Here is an 18,626-nt window from a genome sequence, read left to right on the forward strand (position 1 = left end):
CATCAGTTTAAGAGACCACCTTTTCAATCGAGATGCTACACTAGTTAATTCTATCAGCATTTGAACACATTGTTTATTTGTGATTTATTATTGTTATTTATGTGTTTATTTGTACTTTAATAATTGAAGTGTTCCAATATGTTTTTTGTGAATTGATAAGCGTCAACAAAAATTTCATTGCTAAATTAGTAAACAAAACCCCCCAAAAAATAATTTTAAAAAAAATTATTAGATTAGTCGACTAATCGTAAAAATAGTCGGGTGACTAATCGGGAGAAAATTAGTCGTTTGGGACAGCCCTAGTTTAAAGTGGGAGGGATGGCAGCGAATGATGCCATGCATACCCTCCCACTTCAAATGAATTGGACGTCTGCTAATGATTGGCTCAATTTAATTCACACCAGAAGAATGAAAAGAGCTTCTTTTTCTGCTTATTACTTGTATTGTAAAATGTCGTAGAATGATTTCCTGATCCATGTATCCATAATTGTTATATCGACATATTGTGAGATAATCATTATCGTGAGCCTTGTACGCAAATCGCATTGCATTGTGAGCTACCCAGAGGTTCCCACCCCTAGTGTTTACCAAGATGAGCAAAATTCAATTACCGTTGAGAATCTGCTGCACAGCTTCGTTTCCCATCTGAGCAGCAGTAAAACCCTGCAGTGACACAATGGATGGGTCGGCCCCATAGCTTAGTAGCAGCTTGCAGGTTTGGATGTGTCCGGCAAGAGCAGCCCGGTGCAGAGCTGTCTGTCCTAGTGTGTCCACAGCATTCACCTGAGGTCAGATAAGGTACGGGGGTGAAAACATGTTTTATGGCATCATAAAAGATTTGTGGGGAGGAAAAAAACGAAGCAGAAACCTTTGCTCCATGTTTCTGCAGGACCTCCAGAATATCATTGTGTGCTCTCTCAGCAGCAACATGCAAAGGAGTCATAAAGCTGCAGAACAAGAGAACAAATTTACCCATTCTCTATTTTGTAATATTTGTCATTTCCACAGTTAGAAACATTAAAATGTTACGAGTTGAAACAAATTGTGGACTTACTCTTTGTTCTTCTCGTTAATATTGGCACCTTTACGCAGAAGCAACTCGGTCACTTGTTTCCTTTTTGGGTGGGGTGAAGCCACTGCACAATGCTTCAATTTAAAAAAAAAGAAACACTGTGTAAAAAGGTCATACATTTAAAAACAGCTGAGAGCCAAGATTCAGTGATTAAATATAATTATTAACCCTTGACGCCTAGTACCGTTAAATTTTCATACACACACTTGTTATATTACCACTACACCACCACTCACTGCTAGTCACTTACCGTATTCACTTTATTCCCAATCTGCGTCCACTGTAACCAGTGTTTATTATAATAGCCTTATTGTACTTTTGCTTTGCTTTAAATCACATTGTACTCTGTCCAATGACAATAAAGGCTTTCTATTCTTTTCTACACTATTGTAGTGCTTTTTTTAACCAGATGCCTGTTGTTGCCAGTTTGCATCATACATAAAACTGCTTTTAATTACTTATAATTTTATTATTATTATTTTTTAATTATTTTATTATATACTAGTATTTGAATTAACTTTCTCAACTTAATTCAGCATCTACTTGAAAGCAAAAAAAGGAAGTAAAATATTCTTAAATCTTATTATTATGTAACCCTCGTGTTACATTGACGGGTCAAACTGACCCGTTTTAAATTTTAACACATACTTTCCAGTGAAATTGCTATTTGTGATTTTTTCCCCCCTCAATTTCGAATTTTACTCACAGAGGTCAATCTGACCCGTTTTTTTTCCTATTTCAAACAGTCTAATTTGTATTTATGAAACATTTTAACATATATTTTTGAAATTATTAGTGGGGTTATATTCTTTTATTTATTTACTCATACAGGTCAAATTGACCCTTTTTTTGGTAAAAACAGGTTTTATGGGGTATTTAACATGTTCTGCTTGGCTTAACGAGTGTAAGTGGCACATGCTTATAATTAGATTAAAAGTAGGGCTGTCAAACGATTAAAATTTTTAATCGAGTTAATTACAGCTTAAAAATTAATTAATCGTAATTAATCGCAATTAATCGCAATTCAAACCATCTATAAAATATGCCATATTTTTCTGTAAATTATTGTTGGAATGGAAAGATAAGACAAGATGGATATGTACATTCAACATGCGGTACATAAGGCCTGTATTTGTTTATTTTAACAATAAATCAACAAGATGGCATTAACATTATTAACATTCTGTTAAAGCGATCCATGGATAGAAAGACTTGTAGTTCTTAAAAGATAAATGTTAGTACAACTTATAGATATTTTATATTAAAACCCCTCTAATGTTTTCGATTTAATAAAATTTGTAAAATTTTCAATCAAAAAATAAACTAGTAGCCCGCCATTGTTGATGTCAATAATTACTTACACAATGCTCATGGGTGCTGAAGCCTATAAAATCAGTCGCACCCAAGCGCCAGCAGAGGGCAGCAAAACTCCATAAAACACAATTAACAAGTGGGCATTTCACTGTACTGTCATTTAAATCTGTCTGAGCGGGGCATGTGTGTTAATTGCGTCAAATATTTTAACGTGATTAATTTAAAAAATTAATATTACCGCCCGTTAACGCGATAATTTTGACAGTTCTAATTAAAAGCTTTAAAAATTCAGTTTCTGACAAGTTTAACTAGCATTGCCATTGATGGCGATAGACGTCCGATCCATTTTGACTGGGAGGGGCGAATTAGTGAACACTCAATCGACCCCTCACAGTCAAAAATGGCTTAACTCAGGTAACAAGAGCGTTAACAAAGTTTTTATGGTTCTGACCAGAGCGGTTTCATTGGTTTGGGGATGTTTGAAGCTGATGATTTCCAAAGCCAGGGTCTTCTTCACTTTGGTCATGTCAGCTTCACGAGCTGCTTGCAGAAGTGAATGACCTTTGAACTCATCTAGATGGAATGAAATGATATTTTTTAAGGGACAAAATCATTTAGGGTGGTGACAGTCTGATTTAAAAAAATATTTTGAGCTTCCAGTCATTGCTGCTTGAAACAACTCACAGGTTAGCCTCTCTTTCAACTCTGGAGTTGGGGCCATGTCCACAGCACTTTTGCTGTGACAGTTGAGTAGGGTTGGGTCAGCACCGTGACTCAGCAACAAGGAGCAAACTTCCACACGGTTCTTGGATGCTGCTTCGTGGAGGGGAGTGAACTGCCACAAATCCATAGCGTTGACGCATGCACCGTGCTGCAGGAGGAAGCGTGAGGAAAACATCAAAAAGGAATACTTGACCTCATTTAACATTAATTCATTCATTTTCCATGCCGCTTTTTCCTCACGAGGGTCGTTTTAAATGCAAGTCAATGAAGTTGAACTAACCTTAAGCAGGAGCTCAGTAACTTCAAAGTGACCATAAGAACAAGCATTATGAAGAGGAACCAGGCCGCTGTAGTAACAATTAAAGTTAAGAATCAGCGATCGTAACCATTTCCCAATATTCAAGAATGTCTACTGTACTCTCACCCCTTGTCCTTGGCGTGAACGTCAGCTCCATGCTGAAGGAGGAGTTGAACAATACGGACTCTGTTGTAGCCAGCAGCTAAGTGGAGGGGCGTTGACTGTTTTGAAAAAAACAAGGAAAGGGGGAAAAAAAGTATCTTTTTAACACAAATCCAAACAAAGACGGCTGGTTGGCTACTTGACCGTGCGCTGCCTTCGATGGCCATAAGAGCAAGCGGCTGATTAGAGCCAGAGCCAAAGTGATACGGCTGGCTATACTAGGTGAGCTGCAGATGAATTGTGCGTATGATGGTGCCAAGTCAGTGGAGGTGTAGGCAAAATATGACCAAGTTAAAGGGCTGTCAATTTTTAGTCAGAAGCATTAATCAACAATGCTTTCATTTACACTGACATTATCCTGTAATAAGTAGCTAATATTTTTGTCAAATTGTAAGATGGCAAAACCTCCCAAAACTAAATGATAAAACCTAATTGTTTGACATTACAGTTGGCCACAAAAGGATGCTTCCATTGGCCATCAAACACCACATAAATTATAAAGATGACATTAATTCCATCTAAATCCATCCAAGTATTGTTGAAGCAATCATTCGGCCAGTTCTAATTAAGATTTTAATAAAATGCTACAAAACCCTAACAATAAGGGCATGCAAAGAGGCTAAAAAAAAAAAAAAAAAAAAGAGTTGTTTATAGAAGCATATTAAAGCAAAAGAACTAAACCAAAATGTATTTTCAGCCAAGACAACAAAATTTTAGTGAAAGCAAGGCTCTACATCCAAGTGCAGAAGATCTCTTAAAGAAGTCTTGCAAAGATTGTGCTTGCGATCAAATAGTCATTGTCAACCAAATTTCCATGCAGGGATAATGAGGAGAGGGATAAAAAGTGGGAAAAACTATTAAAAGTGTCATTCTCAACCCAGACTTTCCAAGCAGTGATGATTTGTGGAAAAAGCGGAAAAGCAAAAAAAAAAAAAAATCAAACCGACCCTCCAAGGTTACACAATTATATGTGAAATGGCATTGCTCAGTATGAGATGACAAGCAGTCACTGACAAGGAGAAAAAGCATGGCCATAGCACTCAAGAACAGGTAAAAGTCATTCCTGCTTACCGGGCCCATTCATTAGGAAGTGAAAAGTTCAAAAATTCACCAGACATAATTGCTTGACAAAAGGCAAAGGAGCGAGCCTGTGAGCATGCATGAGTACTCATCAGAAATCAAGTCATTAAGAAACAAAACAAACAAACAAAAAAGCCAGATCAGAAACCGTGTGAAATCTGGGTAAATGATAGAATGAGTGAAGATAGAAGACGGATGCTGAAAAGCAGGCAGTGAGACAAACTGAGCTCCTCTCCAAATCCAAAGAGATGTCACCATTGAAAAAGTTGAGACACACTCACATGCCACACGCGCACATAAACCCACACACGCACATATTCGGAGGAGCATCAGGGTGTGATACATGAGTGACCCACACACCCATGATGTGCAATTATTCGAGTGACAGCCAGCTTATTGGTCAAATAAAACAATGGATTAAAAAGGGGGAGAAAATAAAAAAAGACCACAAGAGTGCATCAATCAAGTGGCTGTTATCAAGGTCAACTTACCAGCATTTTTTGAGATGTTGACTGATCGACAAATGTTGCCAGAGTCACACAAAAAAACAAAATGGGAAAAAAATTACAAAACGGCAGCATCGGGTCACAGACAATTCTCCCTTCTAAAAAATGTGTCAAAACAGCACGTAGTTGTGAATCACCATTTAATTTGACACTGAGTGACAGCTGTTTTCAGTGTTCTACTTGCACACGGTGGTTGTACGTCAGAACTAATCAATCTAAGCACTGCATTACAGTGGGGCAAATAAGTATTTAGTCAACCACCAATTCTGCAAGTTCTCCTACTTGAAAAGATTAGAGAGGCCTGTAATAGTCAACATGGCCAAACCTCAACCATGAGAGACAGAATGTGGAAAACCCCCCAGAAAATCACATTGTTTGATTTTTAAAGAATTTAATTCTAAATTAGAGTGGAAAATAAGTATTTGGTCACCTATAAACAAGCAAGATTTCTGGCTGTCAAAGAGGTCTAACTTCTTCTAACGAGGTCTAAAGAGGCTCCACTCGTTACCTTTATTAATGGCACCTTTTTTTAACTCATTATTGGTACAAAAGACACGTGTCCACAAGCTCAGTCAGTCACACTCCAAACTCCACTATGGCCAAGACCAAAGAGCTGTTGAAGGACACCAGAGACAAAATTGTAGACCTGCACCAGTCTGGGAAGACTAAATCTGCAATAGGTAAAACGCTCAGTGTAAAGAAATCAACTGTGGGAGCAATTATTAGAAAATGGAAGACATACAAGACCACTGATAATATCCCTCGATCTGGGGCTCCAGGCCAGATCTCACCCCATGGCGTCAAAATGATAACAAGAACGGTGAGCAAAAATCCCAGAACCACACAGGTGGACCTAGTGAATGACCTACAGAGAGCTGGGACCACAGTAACAAAGGCTACTATCAGTAACACAATGCGCCCCCAGGGACTCAAATCCTGCACTGCCAGACGTGTCCCCCTGCTGAAGAAAGTCCACGTCCAGGTCTGCTGTTCGCTAGAGAGCATATGGATGATCCAGAAGAGGACTGGGAGAATGTGTTATGGTCAGATGAAACCAAAATAGAACTTTTTGGTAGAAACACAAGTTCTTGTGTTTGGAGGAGAAAGAATAATGAATTGCATCCGAAGGACACCATACCCACTGTGAAGCATGGCGGTGGAAACATCATGCTTTGGGGCTGTTTTTCTGCAAAGGGATCAGGACGACTGATCTGTGTAAAGGAAAGAATGAATGGGGCCATCTATCGAGAGATTTTGAGTAAAAATCTCCTTCCATCAGCAAGGGCATTGAAGATGAGACGTGGCTGGGTCTTTCAGCATGACAATTATCCCAAACACACAGCCAGGGCAGCAACAAAAGAGTGGCTTCGTAAGAAGCATTTCAAGGTCCTGGAGTGGCCTAGCCAGTCTCCAGATTTAGGCCCCATAGAAAATCTGTGGAGGGAGTTGAAAGTCTGTGTTGCCCAACGACAGCCCCAAAACATCACTGCTCTACAGGAGCTCTGCATGGAGGAATGGGCCAAAATACCAGCAACAGTGTGTGAAAATCTTGTGAAGAGTTACAGAAAACGTTTGGCCTCCGTTATTGCCAACAAAGGGTACATAACAAAGTATTGAGATTAACTTTTGGTATTGACCAAATACTTATTTTCCACCATGATTTGCAAATAAATTCTTTAAAAATCAAACAATGTGATTTTCATCTCCCCCCCCCCCACATGCTGTCTCTCATGGTTGCGGTTTACCCATGTTGACAATGACAGGCCTCTCTAATATTTTCAAGTGGGAGAACTTGCACAATTAGTGGTTGACTAAATACTTATTTGCCCCACTGTTTATGCAAGCATTATAATAACACGACAGCAGAGACAGAGAAATAAACAAGGGGGAATTAATAAAATAAGATAGTAAATATCTGGAACTGTTTGCAATTTGCAGATGAATGTGCATTTCATTGCTAAAAAGGGGGAGGTTGAAGTAGTCTATATGACATGCCAATGAAACGCAAATAAAAACTTACATCAAGATTAGAATTGCTTTATAATGTCATAAAAATGCTTTGAAGTGCACTGTTGTTGTCTTAATACCATTGATCGTGCACTACAAATTCCACAAAGAGAAAATTCATCAGAGTATAGGGTTCAGGTGAAATAGCAGCAATACAAGTGACCTGTAAAAATGGAATCTAATTGAACGCCTTGAAGACAATCTCACTTGGGAGACACGATGTGTTAAATTAGACATTCTGAAAATCACTCAAAACGGTGAAATTCCAAAAGGTGAACACATCAACATACAGGAAAAGATGAATGATGATAAAAAACCTTTAAACTCTGATGTTACTACATGAACAAATAGAATAGTTCAAGTGAGATTTACACATTTTAAATAAAAACATTTTTGTTGTATGCAGTTAGTGAGCGTACATTTAGTGGACAAAGCTGTGTATACAGATGACAGCAGTACACAGCACATTTGATGTTTTTTTCTCTCCCATATATCTGTTTACAGTTATGAGGATTTTGTTTACAAGTAGGTGACGCAGTCATATTTAATTTACCTTTCGACCATCACTGGCATGACAGTTAACGTTTAAGGGAGTCAGAAGAGCCATCAGTTTTTCTTCATTTCCGCTCCTGGAATGATATTTTTGACAGTTAAAAAAAAGAAACTATTCATTTCTCATTCCAAAGCAATATTATGATGTAGCAGTAGCCATCTTAACACTGATTAACTAGCGCTGGGCGATATGGAAATAAAATCTATCAAAAAAATGGGCCATTTTAAAACATGATTACGACATGCCTTGATATAGAATCTAATGACAAGAAAAGCAAGTAGTAATTCAGGGCTCATAATGGTTTCAACAAGTGAAATTTAAGACGCTTTAAGACCATATCATTTAACCCAGCACTATATACGTATGACAATCAAACAGTTCATATACAAGGTGGAAAAGATTCACCTTGCTGCTTCGAGGAGTTCATCCTTCTTGTATTCTCCTGTTTGGAAATAGATTTTTAAATTAGATCATTTCACATTATCCAACATCACTTCTCAACATGCTGAGGATGTCATGTAATGCAAAGTTAAAAAAAAAAAAAAAAAAAAAAAAAATAGCTGAGTAGAAACTAACCTGTAAGCACTGCCTTCGCAGAAGGGTCGGCAAGATCTAGTGCCGATTTTCCATCAGTGTTGCGAATGTTTGGATCGGCTCCGTGCTGGAGTAACACTACATAAGAAACAAAGAAAATTAGTGATGCACTGATATTAAAAAAACTTGGCCAGAATAAAAATGGGGAAAATCTAGGCCTAACTCAAAACAGAGGAAAATTGGAATTCCTACTTATTTTAAAGCCCTACTATTATAAATACCATAAAATGTATTTTTTCAAGTTGCTTTGGGCAACTGAGTATGGTCCCAAAACCTCAAGAATTGAAAAGAAACGCACCTTCTTCGCTGTGTTTACAGAGACCTTTCAAAATGCCTCGTTTTTTAAAGCTTATTCATGACGAAATGAGTGACATCATGGCAAACCAATCCTGAGATTAGTTTAGTTTGGCATTTTTTTGATGAGGAATGACTGACACCACGGTGAACCAATCCTGTGATAAGTTCGGCGTTGCCAGAGCAACTTGTCAACATGATTAAAAAAGGAGAATTGGCGGAAGAAGTGGGTACCCTGATGGCTGAATAATCCAAGCGTTACATGATTCTATGTCGTTGCTGTATTCCCACGTCTGACAACGGTAGGCGTTGTTGAATTCAAAATAGAAACGCCTAATGGAATCAGCCATAACATGCAGATGAAACTCCAGTCTGTGGTGTGCTAGCCAATAGCAGGCATAGTGACTCCTACTTGGATGAAAATATATTTTCAAAATAAAGCGTGGCGTTATGCCCGAGCGTTAAGGCAAAGTCTGTGTGGCATTGTCGCAGTGGCATCAATGTCTCGACAGCTACGTGACTGTAAATCCATTTTAATTTGAAAGTGTTGGAATCTCGCGCTGTTGTAAATGGTGGTAGAAGCAGGGGATATCGGTGAAGGCAGGAAAGAATTGACAACATTGGTGGTGCGACCACACGGTTTGTGAGAAATTCACAAGTGCTCATTTTAACTCCTGGTTTTGCCCAGAATGGCAAACCAACAAACTTACTTAACCATTTTCTTTGTGGTTTTTGGGTTGTAAAAGCTTTCCCTTCATTAATTTGAAAATACCATTATAAAGAGTGAAAAAGTATAATAGCTGGCCTTTTTTTTCTCACATCACATTTCAGTCATGTTGTTCAGTGTCTGGTCTATCAGAGTTTGTTTGTTGACCGGCTTGTCTTTCTTGACCGAAACACCAATTGATTATTTACATCATGAAATTTCTTATGTCAGAAAAACAAAATCTGACAGTAAGCCTTACCTATGCACACATCTATCTTCCCTTTGATGGCTGCCTCATGCAGAGGAGTGTAGTTCCAATTATCTCTGGCATTGGGGTCTGCACCCTGGCGCAAAAGGAGGCCCACAACTTCAGCATGGCCAAAGGAGCAGGCATTATGCAGTGGGATGAGTCCCCCATCATCCCTAGCATGGACATTTGCCCCGGTTTGTAGCAGATGCTCCACCACATCCTTCCTACCAAAACCTGAAACAAGAAAATTTGAGATGTTGCTACAGTGAAGTACACCAAAAAAATTCTGCATAGGAAAAATGCATTTATTCACACTTGGCTGATTGATCGGTACCGATTTAACAAATTTTGGGTGCTCGGTCAATCGCTAAATATACAGTACTGTGCAAAAGTTTTAGCCTAAAACTTTTGCACAGTACTGTATATTTTTATTATAATATGTATATACAGGATATACTGCATGTATATATTTTCCCCAAGTGGAAGCTTCCATGATCCTAATACATTTAATAATTAAAAAAATATATATACAGTACTGTGCAAAAGTTTTAGGCTGCCTAAAACTTTTGCACAGTACTGTATAGCCAATCATATCTGTCGATCGTGTCTACTGTCAGTTAGCCACATTAGCCCGCGAACATCTGGTCGAGTACATTTGTGGTCATTATGGCCTCATTACTCTGTCTTTCATTTGAGAGTGAATTTAGTCAAAGAACACACTTAGTGTAAGCCAGGGGTGTGCCATCTTAGGCACCCCACGATTCGATTCGATTACGATTCAGGTGCTACGATTCGATTATTGAACGATTATTAATTAAGGTTGTGGGTTCAATCCTCCGCCCTGATGAACTCGCCTAAGTGTCCTTGAGCAAGACACTGAACCCCATGTTGCTCCTGGTGCTGTGTCACCAGTAGGTGGATGGCGAGATAGTGTAAAGCGCTTTGAGCGCCTTGAAAGGTGGAAAAGCGGTATATAAGCGTAACACCATTTACCAACAAACAATGCACAAATGGGTATGGAAATACACGTTAGTGAATTCGCCAACATCTCAAAAACAACAACAATAAAAGCTAAACAGTACAGGAGGGTTCATGTACTCGCCTTTTATAGACGCACAACGGGTCTTAGCACCACTCAGGACATTTTTCAATTGACATGACTTAAAACTTCAGCTTGACAACTGAAAGACAGGGGCAACAAACTATCTCTCTTCCCCTCTCGTTCTACAAAAATAACTTGCACACAGAACCGCGACTGCTGGGTACCTGCCTGTCTTATACACAAATTTATTTTCTAGTCTTTTGAAAAGGAGTAATTCTCTCACTCAGTAACCGGCAGCAACCATCACAACATTGTGCGTGCGTCCGTTAAAGGTGTCCGGGCAGCAGACGTGTCTTGAATTTTGTTCCGCTACAAGCGGCTGTCATAAGATTATTAGGGAAAATCATCGTTTTTGAACATTTATGAATCGTAATCGAATTGTCACGAGTCGAATCGTGATGCATCTAATAATTGATTTTTTGGCACTCCCTAAGTGAATGCTCACATTTGGCTCACATTCAAACTGTTTAAGCATTAAAAGATTTGAAGATGCTAAAAAATAAAGTCCTACAGACCTGATAACATTTAGTTGCTCATGTCTCCAGAAAACAAAATTTATCAATTTATTTAAACCTTGTTTTTGTCTTTAATTTTGCTGCATTTTAGTTATTATTATTTTTTTCAATAGGAAATTAGAATTTAGTAGGTAGGAAAGAACCTTAGAATCTTAGAACCCCCAAACTACTGCATCTACAGTTTAATAAAAACTGTCTTGTTTCGCAGGTGATAAATATTTAAAATGAAGCAAGACAGATTGGAATATTAACTCATGGGCTGCCTTCCAGTGACGGTGATAAATGTCCGATCCATTTTGACTGGGAGGGCTAGCAGCAATATTCACTGTCAGCTACCGCAGTCAAAATGAATTGGACGTGTATGGCCATCATTGACATTAGCCACGTTTACATGGAGCCAAATATTTCAATTGCAATCGGTTTAGATGTTCAAACCGAATAAATGTGTTCCATATAAACACCTCATTCGGAATGAACAGGCCCAAACCGAATGGAATTTCATTCCGTTTCACAGGGATGGAATATTCCTTTTCCCAAACCGATCAGAAGTAAAATTATATCATGTAAACAGGGAAGCGGAATGGTGTCTGGTTGCGTTCTTTCCGCACATGCTCCGTACTGACGTGGTGACGTTACTTGGTGACGTAAGTAACGTCACTTGCAACATGGCTTCCAAGCACACGCACAGCGCACCTAATTGGAGTCCGGCGGAAAGTTTATATCCATGAATCCCTCCACCAGCCCACACAACTTTTTAAATGAACGGCGTGTCATTCTGAGGTTTAGTTTCCACTCGAAAAATTAAAACAGCAGCTGATCTGACGATCGATCTCCATGTTTTGCAACGTGACGCTTTGTTTTGATTAATTTGCGCATGTCAGACGGCAGTTGTCAAACGTCCTTTCGGAATAAAGGCAGACACATGTAAACGCTGGATCGGAATAGATGAAGTGACATGTAAACAGCTGATCTGAAATTTCCATTCGGAATTATTTGAATCGGTATGAATAAAAGTCAGCATGTAAACGTGGCTAATGAACCATGATGACTAACTTCCAGCGCTTTTAGTTCAAAAGCATAATTTTAGTAGTCTATTGCCATCACAGACGGCGAAGGAGTTAAAGGTGCATGCTGTTGTCAACATCGGGATTGGCAAAAACCGAGATTGGCAGGTCGGGTTTTACAATAATCGGTCATCGGATAGACCGCTGGAAAATTGTGATCGGTGCACCCCTAAATCACACAATTGGATTAAAGTGTGTCAGAAAAGAAGAAAATCAGTAAAAGTACCCTTACAAACATTTTAAAGCTAGATAAAGAAGAAAAAATAGATACAAATGACCCAGGATGGAAAACCACAACCTTTTGCCACATTTGTTGTTCATTTGGTCCAGCACAACACCGGAGCGACGTAATTTTGTTGTCAGCTGCTATGGGATTAGTTGCTCAACAAGGCGTCAGTATCCTTCTCTATTCACATTGTATCTTTCAGCCAAATAACAATAGAATCATTGATCAATGATTCTAATTGAACTCAAATGATAACGTAGCCAAGCGCTATCACGTTAGCTTAGCTTATTTTAGCTTAGCTATACTTACCCGCAGCGAAATGCAGAGGAGTGGATTTTCGGCCAGCCATATCTTTTGCGTTTACGTTCACAGAGTCGACGAGCCGCTTCACTCTCGACACATCTCCATTGCGACAGGCTTCGAACAACTCCCGGAAGGCTCCGCCGATTCCGCTAATACCGTCGGCGGGGCTTGTAGCCCCGGAGCCAGGGCTGGAGACGGCGCTACCACCGGAGGTTGTCGTGCTTGAGCTGGCGCTGCTCGCCAGGACCGGGGCAGGCAGGTCCGGAGAGGCCAGAGCGCCTTCTATCGCTCCGCTGCATTCCCGCTCGGTTTCATGCGGCGAGCCGATCCCTGCCATCGGCGTAACAGCCGAAGCGGCACCCGAGACTGTGCTGTTTCTCGGCGGAGATTGTAAACTAGTCTGTTGCTGCTGCGCTGCTGAGCGACGAGACACCGCCATTACAGCAGCTCACAAGCAACAATAAACCTAGCTCCGCCTTTCCGGTAAAAGTGGTCTTGCTTCCGGTACTCCTCACTTACTAATAAACAAATTTCGGTGAAGCCTATCAGTTTTCGAAACTATTATAGAGAGTAATAAGCTCTAAGCTACACAAAATGACCCCTTCAAACACCTACTGTTGTACTGGTCATTCTAAAAAAAAAAAAAAAAGCATATTGTGATAAAGTTCATTATTTTCTCTAATGTACAGGTAAACATTTGAATTTCATATATTTTAGATTCATTACACACAACTGAAGTAGTTCAAGCCTTTATTGTTTTAATATTGATGATTTTGGCAAAAAAGTCGAGAAAAACCAAAAATACCTATCTCAACAAAATTAGCATATCATGATTCATGAAAAGGTACTCAAAAGAAGCTACTAACCTAATCATCTGAATCAACAAATTAACTCAAAACCCCTGCGAAAGATTTCTGAGGCTTTTACAAACTCCCACCCTGGTTCATTACTCAAAACCACAATCATGGGCAAGACCGCCGACCTGACTGCTGTACAGAAGGCCATCATTAACACCCTCAAGCAAGAGACTAAGACACAGAAATACATTTCGGAGCAAATAGGCTGTTCCCAGAGTGTTGTATCAAGGCATCTCAGTGGGAAGTCTGTGGGAAGGAAAAACTGTGGCAGGAAACGCTGCACAACCAGAAGAGGTGACCGCACCCTGAGAAATATTGTGGAGAAGGGCCAATTCCAGACCTTGGCGGACCTGCAGAAACAGTGGACTGAGTCTGGAGTAGAAACATCCAGAGCCACCGTGCACATGCGTGTGCTCGAAATGGGCTACAGGTGCCGCATTCCCAACGTCAAGCCACTTTTGAACCTGAAACAGCGGTAGAAGTGCCTGACCTGGGCTACAGAAAAGCAGCACTGGACTGTTGCTCAGTGGTCCAAAGTAATTTTTTCAGATGAAAGCAAATTTTGCTTGGAAATCAAGGTGCCAAAGTTTGGAGGAAGACTGGGGCGAAGGAAATACCAAAATGCCTGAAGTCCAGTGTCAAGTACCCATAGTCAGTATAGTCATAGTCAGGTCTGGGGTGCCATGTCAGCTGCTGGTGTTGGTCTACTGTGTTTTATAAAGGGCAGGGTCAACGCAGCTAGCTATCAGGAGATTTTGGAGCACTTCATGCTTGCGTCTGCTGAAAAACTTTATGGAGATGAAGATTATATTTTTCAGCACGACCTGGCACCTGCTCACAGTTCCAAAACCACTGGTAAATGGTTTGCTGACCATGGCATTACTGTGCTCAATTGGCCTGCCAACTCTCCTGACTTGAACCCCATAGAGAATATGTGGGATATTGTGAAGAGGAAGTTGAAAGACACCAGACCCAACACTGTGGATAAGCTTAAGGCCGCTATCGAAGCATCCTGGGCCTCCATAACACCTCAGCAGCGCCACAGGCAAATTGCCTCCATGCCATGCCGCATTGAAGCAGTCATTTCTGCAAAAGGATTCCCGACCAAATATTGAGTGCAAAGCTGATGTAATTGAAGGTTGACTTTTTTTTGCATAAAAAAACCTTTTTTTTTGTATTGGTTGGATGAAATATGCTAATTTTTGAGATAGGGATTTTTGTTTTTTTCTTGACTTTTTAGCCAAAATCATCAATATTAAAACAATAAAAGGCTTTAACTACTTCAGTTGTGTGTAATGAATCTAAAATATATGGAAGTCTAATGTTTATCAGTACATTACAGAAAATAATGAACTTTATCACAATATGCTATTTTTTTTATAGAAGGACTAGTAGTAGCCGTTCCTGAGCTACAGGATCATCAGACACACTGCTAAACTGCTGTGAAACTATCTGCTCTATTTACGTTGATGCTCTCTGAATATCAATCCATCACTGCGTCAATACCTATTGATACTTAATCTCATTTTAATTTTTGTCATACAACATACAATCATTGACCGAGGATATAATGTCATCTACTGGTTAATAGAACTAATTGCAACGTCAATCCAATTTAATCACACACCAACAACCCAGGGCAGGAGTGGGCAAACTATATTCGAGACGACATAGAATCATTGACTGAGGATATAATGCCATCTACTGGTTGATAGAACTAATTGCAACGTCAATCTAATTTAATCATAAACCAACAACCTAGGGCAGGAGTGGGCAAACTATTCCACAAATGGCCACAGTGACAGTGAGTGCCATTAAGAGGAAACCTTTTCACCAATCTGGTGTTTTGAAAGCACAATCAGGTGATCGCAGTCAGGTGCTTCTTGTTTCAGCAGAAACCTCATTGGTGAAACTTTGCTGAAACAGTTGGAACAAAGACCAGGAATCACTACGGCCCCTGAGGACCGGTTTGCCCACCCCTGACTTAGGGGGTGTTTCGTCCATTTACATGATGATCAATTTAGTGTGTATCATATACACACACGTGAATGAATGCTTGAATGAATGCTTTATTTGGACATTAGAAAAAAATAAAAATAATAGACAAACAAAACAAACGAAAAACAAAATATATATATTTTTTCCTAAATCAGACAGAACCAATGATATTCTCGAGATAACAGAAACAATAGTTAAGACAATAATAATAATGATAATAATAAACAAGATCAGAATTCATTCATTGTGTCCAAAAAAGGAGTAGGATGAAGCATTTGCTTATTAAAACCTACCCCCCATTTCTATTCCTTAATTATACCTGTCCGCCCTATGTAACTAGCCCTCATATTAACAACGAAATAAACTAAATAACCATATACATAAGATGCAAGGTAAACAAAAATAAACAGGACTTAGCCAATAACAGATATGTGAAAACCCCCTATAATTTAACCCCTTCATCTTCACATCTCCATGTGCTTGTACCACTTCCTAAACTGAGTCATGCTTGGACATTGCTTGAGCCCCTCATCTTGTTTATTCCACAGCTTCACTCCACAAACTGAAACACAAAAACTTATTAATGTAGTTCGTACCCTCTGATGCTAGCACACATAACATTTATACACAACAAAAACACACCATACGTTCATTTTAGATAATATTACATTCAGAAAGTCATAACAGCGTGAACAAAAGACAGCCATCAATAATTACAGTAACTAAAAATGTTTTAAGAAATGTACAATGAGCTTCCAAGTTATATTAAGCCTAGAGTGAGTTTCCTTTCTAGATCACAAGGTTTCAAGGGAATTGGAATTAGCTTGATCCTTTCAACATAAGTCTAAGAACAGCAGACTGACAGATAAGTGTGATAAGTCAATCATGTGTGATACGTTAAGTATACTACTGTTTGTCACGGTATAATCTCATATAATAACTCTTCCAACTAGAAACTGCAATTTCGGGAGAAATTACACACCTTGGTCTTTCCTCTGTGGAGATACAGATCTTAGCCCCACTCAGGTCTATCAATAGAATGGACCATAATGCCAGTCAATGGCACTAAACAAAGTAAAAGCCATTAGAAAAGATTGGGAGAACTGGACGTCCATGTCCGTCAATGGCAGCACCCTCCAAAAGTGTCAATAGAGTCGGAGACGTTTAGGGGACACGTCCTATTGATATCTGGTCATTTTCTGTTGATTTGGGAATTTTTTTTTTTTTCCCCATTGAAAATGAATGGGAAAAATTTGGACGTCCATGGACGTCAATGGCATCACCCTCCATAAGCATCAATGCTATCGGGGACATTTGGGGTAAAGGTCCTATTGATATCTGGTGATTTCCTACTGATTTGGGGACATTTTTTGTTTTTGCCATTGAAAATGAATGGGAAAAATTTGGACGTCCATGGACGTCAATGGCATCACCCTCCATAAGCATCAATGCTATCGGGGACATTTGGGGTAAAGGTCCTATTGATATCTGGTGATTTCCTACTGATTTGGGGACATTTTTTGTTTTTGCCATTGAAAATGAATGGGAAAAATTTGGACGTCCATGGACGTCAATGGCATCACCCTCCATAAGCATCAATGCTATCGGGGACATTTGGGGTAAAGGTCCTATTGATATCTGTTGATTTCCTACTGATTTGGGGACATTTTGTTTTTTCCCCATTTAAAATGAATGGGAAAAATTTTGGACGTCCATGGACGTCAATGGCATCGACATCCATATAGTCAATAGAATCCAAGTACATTGGCATCAGTAAATTCGACATGCATGGCCGTCGATGGCATCAATGCAATGTAAAGTCCATAGGAAATCCCATTGGAAGTGAATGGGAACTTTTCCCATTGGAAATGAATGGGATAGTTTTTGGCAAATATCCGGAGAACCGTAAATTTTTTCCAAATTCTGTATACAATCTTTATGCCCCCCACCGTCCCGGAATTTTTGATGTCCAAATTATGTGATTTGGTCAAAAATTGTAGGACAAGTAGCGTTTTGAAACTTTTTTTTTTTTCCGGAAATTTGCCGTTTACGGGCGAACGGAAAATTTTTCGGGGCCGTTTGAAAAATTCCCATCGTCGCGCGAAAATTCCGGTCGTGCCGATACTTGAACGGTACCGATCGGAGGCATGGTTCGGGCTGCGCGGCGCGCCGAAAAAAACGTCAACAATTATTGAATAATAATAATAATAACTAGAAACTGCAATTTCGGGAGAAATTACACACCTTGGTCTTTCCTCTGTGGAGATACAGATCTTAGCCCCACTCAGGTCTATCAATAGAATGGATCATAATGCCAGTCATTGGCAGAAAACAAAGTAAAAGCCGTTAGAAATGAATGGGAGAATTGGACGTCCATGGACGTCAATGGCGGCACCTTTCATAATTGTTAATGGAATCGGGGAAGTTTGGGGGACACGTCCTAATGATATCTAGTCATTTTCTGTTGATTTTGGGAAAAAAAAAAAAATCCCATTGAAAATGAATGGGAAAATTTTTGGACGTCCATGGACGTCAATGGTATCAACTTACATAAGCGTCAATGGAATCCAAGTACATTGGCATCAATAGAATGAACAAACATGAAGAAATGCCATTGGAAATGAATGGGAAGTTTGGACGTCCATGAACGTCAATGGCATCACCCCCCATAAGCGGCAATGCAATCGGGGACATTTGGGGGACACGTCCTAATGATATCTAGTCATTTTCTGTTGATTTGGGGAAAAAAAAAAATTTCCCATTGAAAATGAATGGGAAAAATTTTGGACGTCCATGGACGTCAATGGTATCAACTTACATAAGCGTCAATGGAATCCAAGTACATTGGCATCAAAAGAATGAACAAACATGAAGAAATGCCATTGGAAATGAATGGGAAGTTTGGACGTCCCTGGACGTCAATGGCATCACCCTCCAAAAGCAGCAATGCAATCGGGGACATTTGGGGGACAGGTCCTATTGATATGTAGTCATTTTCTGTT

The 18,626-nt window shown here is 39.5% G+C and overlaps 1 protein-coding gene across 2 annotated transcripts in view; it reads right to left on the minus strand.

Moving 5' to 3' along the window:
* The window catches only part of LOC130913743 (poly [ADP-ribose] polymerase tankyrase-1-like), a 28,528-nt gene extending 15,290 nt beyond the window's left edge, over nucleotides 1-13,238 (minus strand). The window contains exons 1-13 of one of the 2 annotated variants that reach the window (XM_057832571.1): nucleotides 12,776-13,238; nucleotides 9,569-9,793; nucleotides 8,292-8,387; nucleotides 8,121-8,157; nucleotides 7,716-7,791; nucleotides 5,141-5,161; nucleotides 3,534-3,628; nucleotides 3,390-3,456; nucleotides 3,071-3,257; nucleotides 2,838-2,959; nucleotides 1,055-1,146; nucleotides 869-947; nucleotides 612-783 (exon numbers count right to left, since the gene is read on the minus strand). In XM_057832571.1, coding sequence (XP_057688554.1) covers nucleotides 612-783; nucleotides 869-947; nucleotides 1,055-1,146; nucleotides 2,838-2,959; nucleotides 3,071-3,257; nucleotides 3,390-3,456; nucleotides 3,534-3,628; nucleotides 5,141-5,161; nucleotides 7,716-7,791; nucleotides 8,121-8,157; nucleotides 8,292-8,387; nucleotides 9,569-9,793; nucleotides 12,776-13,208 — 1,702 coding nt within the window. In that variant the 5' untranslated portion in view covers nucleotides 13,209-13,238. The remainder of the gene's footprint in view (nucleotides 1-611; nucleotides 784-868; nucleotides 948-1,054; nucleotides 1,147-2,837; nucleotides 2,960-3,070; nucleotides 3,258-3,389; nucleotides 3,457-3,533; nucleotides 3,629-5,140; nucleotides 5,162-7,715; nucleotides 7,792-8,120; nucleotides 8,158-8,291; nucleotides 8,388-9,568; nucleotides 9,794-12,775) is intronic. The other variant, XM_057832572.1, reaches the window with a different exon arrangement.
* Between the last annotated feature and the right edge of the window lie 5,388 nt (nucleotides 13,239-18,626).

Source organism: Corythoichthys intestinalis, chromosome 3 (genome assembly GCF_030265065.1).
Source record: "Corythoichthys intestinalis isolate RoL2023-P3 chromosome 3, ASM3026506v1, whole genome shotgun sequence".
In the NCBI taxonomy this organism is placed as follows: Eukaryota; Metazoa; Chordata; class Actinopteri; order Syngnathiformes; family Syngnathidae; genus Corythoichthys; species Corythoichthys intestinalis.